This window comes from Otolemur garnettii, unplaced genomic scaffold (assembly GCF_000181295.1).
Source record: "Otolemur garnettii isolate 467f Iridium unplaced genomic scaffold, OtoGar3 scaffold00087, whole genome shotgun sequence".
Taxonomy (NCBI): domain Eukaryota; kingdom Metazoa; phylum Chordata; class Mammalia; order Primates; family Galagidae; genus Otolemur; species Otolemur garnettii.
Window position 1 is genome coordinate 8,552,854 of NW_003852482.1, and position 5,331 is coordinate 8,558,184.

The 5,331-nt window shown below is 43.2% G+C and overlaps 1 protein-coding gene across 1 annotated transcript in view; it reads right to left on the bottom strand.

The window, feature by feature from the left end:
* Positions 1-483: 483 nt before the first annotated feature.
* Positions 484-5,331, bottom strand: part of SET (SET nuclear proto-oncogene) — an 11,735-nt gene continuing 6,887 nt past the window's right edge. Inside the window, exons 2-7 of the mRNA XM_003794925.3 lie at positions 3,868-3,925; positions 3,069-3,211; positions 2,504-2,607; positions 2,293-2,406; positions 842-1,012; positions 484-761 (exon numbers count right to left, since the gene is read on the bottom strand). Of these exons, the coding sequence (XP_003794973.1) occupies positions 588-761; positions 842-1,012; positions 2,293-2,406; positions 2,504-2,607; positions 3,069-3,211; positions 3,868-3,925 (764 nt within the window). The 3' untranslated portion in view covers positions 484-587. The remainder of the gene's footprint in view (positions 762-841; positions 1,013-2,292; positions 2,407-2,503; positions 2,608-3,068; positions 3,212-3,867; positions 3,926-5,331) is intronic.

Below are 5,331 nucleotides of genomic sequence, written 5' to 3' on the forward strand. Positions count from 1 at the left end.
AAAGGAATTTTCTAAAATGTGTCCAAAACATACAAAGATTTGTTATTTAGGACATATTCTCAGAATATGACCAGCTACATACACTATCCATTATTATTTTCAGTTTCATTATGTATTAGCTAAGGATAGACAAGGTGATCATAAACAGCTGAATAAACAGACCAAGTTGAATCATTAATTAATATATGAGCTTATCAAACATTTCCTTGATTCTTTGGCAACAAAATAGTTTTGTTTTTTTCAGATAGAGTCTCACTGTCGCCCTCAGTAGAGTCCCGTGATGTCACAGCTCACAGCAATCTCAAATTCTTGGGCTTAAGAGATTCTTTTGCCTCAGCCTCCCAAGTAGCTGTGACTATAGTCACCTGCCACAACACCCGGCAATTTTTTTTGTTTCGCAGGCCCAGGCCAGGTTCAAACTTGCCAGCTCTGGTGTATGTGGCTGTCGCCCTAACCACTTGAGCGATGGGCACTAAGCCAACAAAATAGTTTCTTTTACCTATTCCACAAACTGCAAGTCAGCTGCATTATAGTATATATAAATTGAACCCCCCAAATGAGCTGATGAATTCTTCAAAGGTTATCTTTCAGGGTTTAGCCAAATTATCTTTTACCTCTCCTTCTTCCCCTTCATCATCATCTTCATCTTCTTCACCTTCATCCTCATCCCCTTCCTCATCAATATCTTCCAAACCTTCTTCTTCTTCATCGTCATCATCATCTTCTTCTCCTTCTCCTTCTTCATCATCCATATCAGGAACCTTAAAAAACCAAGGGTTACCTTACCAATGATTATTAAACAACAAACATCACCTTGAATAAGTGAACATTCTCAACTCACCAAGTAGTACTGTAATGGATTTGGCCAAATATCATCTTTGATGACCTCTCCTAATTCATCTGCACCTGCATCAGAATGGTCAGTAAACCAGGTAAAGAAGCTCTCTGGTTCCTCATGCTGCCTCTTCCTGCTGGCTTTGTTCTGTGTTTGACTGGAACGTTTCGTCAAATCCTAAAATGGAAAATAACTTTTGATATAATCTCTCCACAGTGCTTAATCTCTAGACAATTTACACGATTTTTTTTTTTTTGGCAGTTTTGGCAGTTTTTTGGCTGGGGTTGGGGACCGGGTTTGAACCCACCACCTCTGGTATATAGGGCCGGCACCCTACTCCTTTGAGCCACAGGCACCACCCAAAAATAGTATTTTCAACATAAAACAACAAAGGACTTTCTGCAAAAGCCAAACAAAGCTTAGACATGACTATTTTTACCTATGATATTATAATTATTAAGAGCAATTACAGGCTCGGCGCCTGTGGCTCAAGTGGCTAAGGTGCCAGCCACATACACCTAAGGTGACAGGTTCGAATCCAGCCCGGGCCTGCCAAACAACAATGACGGCTGCAACCAAAAAATAGCCGAGTGTTGTGGCGGGCGCCTGTGGTCCCAGCTATTTGGGAGGTGGAGGCAGGAGACTCGCTTGAGCCCAGGAGTTGGAGGTTGCTGTGAGCCGTGATGCCACGGCAATCTACCCAGTGCGACAGCTTGAGGCTCTGTCTCAAAAAAAAAAAAAAAAAAAAAAATTATAAAATTGCACAGCAGGTAAAGAGAAATTACAGAATTTTTTTTTTTTTTTTTTTTTTGGAGACAGAGCCTCAGGCTGTCCCCCTGGGTAGAGTGCCGTTGGCATCACGGCTCACAGCAACCTCCAACTCCTGGGCTCAAGCGAGTCTCCTGCCTCAGCCTCCCAAGTAGGTAGGAACACAAGCACCTGCCACAACACCTGGCTATTTTTTGGTTGCAGCCGTCATTGTTGTTTTTGGTGGGCCCAGGCTGGATTTGAACCTGTCACCTTAGGTGTATGTGGCTGGCGCCTTAGCCACTTGAGTCACATGCACCAAGCCGAGAAGTCACAGAATTAAGACCACCAGGTTGTTGTCCCTGGAGGAAGATACCAACTAAATTTGGCGTTTTTATGAAATCAGTTCTACTTCAACAACCACTACAATAGTTGTAAATATTCAAAATATATTTTACTACTTAAATAAAAACGTGCAAGAATTTTGGGAAATGACAAGCCATTTAAACAGTTTGATCACCATTGTAGAAAACAAATTTAGCCTAATCTTAAACTTGTACTATAATTTCTAATGAGAGCTCTAAGCTATTTTAGTATGCAGCTATAACCCACTGGAATTTTTAACACATTACCAAAGCACCACATACAGGCTAAGTGGTTCACCTCAGCTAAAATACACAAAGTATTTGTCCAACTTCCTTAGAATATACCTTGCCAGATTTCCATTTGATTTCAGTGGACTTTGAAGATGGATCACCACTCTCATTCAGATGAAATTCTTTGGAGAGAACTTTATTTTCAAAGTAAGGGTTTTCATCAAAATACTGTAATAAATAATTAGAGGATTAGAAATCAATGAACAATGCTTCTAACAAAAATTGCATTGACTTCCATTGTGGCAAACAAGTTATGGATACTTACAAAATCTATTCTGTAACCTGATTTAATATCTTCAAATTCTGTCACTTCAACTCTGGTCAAATAATGCAGTGCCTCTTCATCCTCCTCCCCAAGCAGCGCAGACACTAGACCAGAAAATTATAGATCAAATTTCCAACAACATTAACAACTTCAGCGACCCCCTTATAAAATTTCCCAAATTTGCCAGGCATAGTGGCTTAAGACTATATTCCCAGTTACTCAGGAGGGTGCTGCGAATTTAGCCTGGACAACATAGCAAGACCCCATCACATTAACAGTTCCAACTCCAAACTCAGCATCTTTGGCTTTATAAATCCACTATTAACCAAAGGCAAATTGCTCAATGTCAAAGTACCACTATCTTTCAAGTAATTAAACTCAGTCCCTAGTTTCCAACTTAAGAGAATAACCTCTTCTAAACAGAAGGCATTAACTGCAATTTTTCTTCCTTGAGTTTCAACCCCTGCATGTACCCCAGCATGTTAGACTAATTCCTCACCATGGTCCCTCCATTCTAACAAATAAGCACCGTATATCTTTTTAATAATGCTCTGTCCACGCATACCTTGCGGATGGTTGACAAATGTTGTTACCCAAAAATTTGGGATTTTGGCGATCAATTCTGACCTCTTCTGAAAAAATGGTTGGCGGAGTTTGTTATATTTCTGTTCTACTTTCAAAATCTCCTCACTGGCTTGTTCATTAAGTCTGAAGCAAATGAAAAAGCATGTGGACAATGACAGTATGTGATAAGTAAAAGAACTGAAAAAAACTACAGAATTCACATTTACTTATTAAATTATTAGCTTTAGAACTGTGCAAAGTACCTAGTAATATAAGAATCTCATCACCTAAGTTTATAAAACTACAAAAACAATTTTACCTGCCTTATTAAGAAACACTCAACAGACTGCTCTTGAAAGAGTGCTAGAACTGAGCATTCTGGTAACATTATGAATTTACTTCATCTACTCTACTTCCAAGCAAACTTCAATCCTTTTCCTCTCAGGCAGGCAGGATTTCTAAATGAAGCTGCTAATCAAGTAACAAAGTTATAATGCAAGTTAGAGCAACACCACACTGATGCCCTACTGCTAAACTATCAGAAGTCTGACAATGCAATTCAGACAATTTGTAATCTTTGAAAGCAGTCTTTGCAAGGTCAACATACTTTCCTCAAAAACTTTTGAGACTATACAAATATTTCACAGAAGAAAATAACACTGACTCTGTATAGTATTTCCAACCAAGTGGTAACCAACTTCTCTAGCAAGTGGACACACATTTGACCAGTTTCAATGACTGCCATGCCATTAGATGCATGTCAGAAAACTTCTACACAGTAAATTAAGAAAGAACATTACCTGTCTATTTCATTTTGTACTTCATCAATATGTTCAATTGCTTCCTGCTGTTCTTTTTCTGCAAGAAAAAGGATCATAAAACTTAATTCTAATTGGAAGACAAATTTAACTAGTTTCTCAGCTGTTAAGACTGTCTAGGACACATAAATTACACCTCAATAAAACTGTTAAACTTTGCCTACTACACCAGGTATGGTCTCCTCATGTTCACATAAGTAGTTGACAAATCACTTTTTAATTAAAAGACCATTCACAAATCCAGAGATTACTCAGAAGTATTTTTCTGTAATACTTTTTGAGAGTCCCATTACAAGAAAACAAGAAATCTTATCAACAAAGTTTCTACTATGCAAAATGAGGTATAACCTTCTTCAGAATTCTTCATTATTCATCACATTATGCACTTGCAATACAATAGTACCACCTGCTAACTAGAATAAGGAAATTAACTCATGGCCATGACACAAATTAGGCCACCATCATCCAGCGCAATTGTAAAACCACTTTTTATAAAAGTTGAAGATTCTGCTCAGTATCTGTTATAATGAAAGCATTAGACACGCCTACAAAGACAGGGAAGGCACTCATTCTGAACTATCTCACTGCCCTAAACACTCAACCGTTGCCTTCCTACAACCCCAGGATGTGAATCTGAATTTTCTCACACCTCCAACCCAACTCAGGTGGACTGACCTCAGATAGGGCCCCACTCGATTTTGGAGCACACAATCACCGGGAACTATGAGGTCGAAAACGTATGATGCGCAGAAGGGAGAGGAAGAGAAGAGGGGTGTGCTTTGGAATAGGTGCCCTTTTGTCCTGTAGGGACGCAAGCCCCACAAAGCTAAGTGGGCGTGAAAGGACCTAATCGCGCGGTTCATTTCCGGTAACCAACCCCGGATTGGCAGCCCCCCTGCCGATAGAGCCTTCCCGCAGAGAATAGATTTCCCAAGAGCCATTTTAAAAATCCCCCCATCCGCTAGCCGCCCCGCCAAAGCTTCTCCGAGCGCTAGCGCGACGGGGTGGCTGCCCCACGTGGGGAGCGCGCCCGGGCCGGTCTTAGCATCCTCCGGGCCGCCCCAGGCCCAGCGCGCGGTCGGCCGCGTGCTCCCCCGCGCCCCTACCCCGCCCCAGCTCCAGGGAGAAGCCCCGCCGGGGCTAGCCTCCGGGAGGGGGTGCTGGGGGCGCCGCCGCGGGCCGGGCGGGAAGGGGAGCCGCGCAGAAGGCCAGGCGCGGGGCCGCGTCCGGCCGCACCATGTGGCGGCGGCGGCGGCTGATGGGAGCGAGGCATCATGGCGGAGCACAATAAAGAGAGGCTTCTCGGGAGGGAGGGAGGGGGAGGAGAGCGAGGGAGGGGGGAGAGGAAGGGGGGGTCTCCTCCGCCCGCGCCGAGCAGGCCGCAGCGCCCCCGTCTCGCCGCGCCGGCCGCTGCCGCGGCGCCACCCAGGCCCCCGGCCCCGCCGC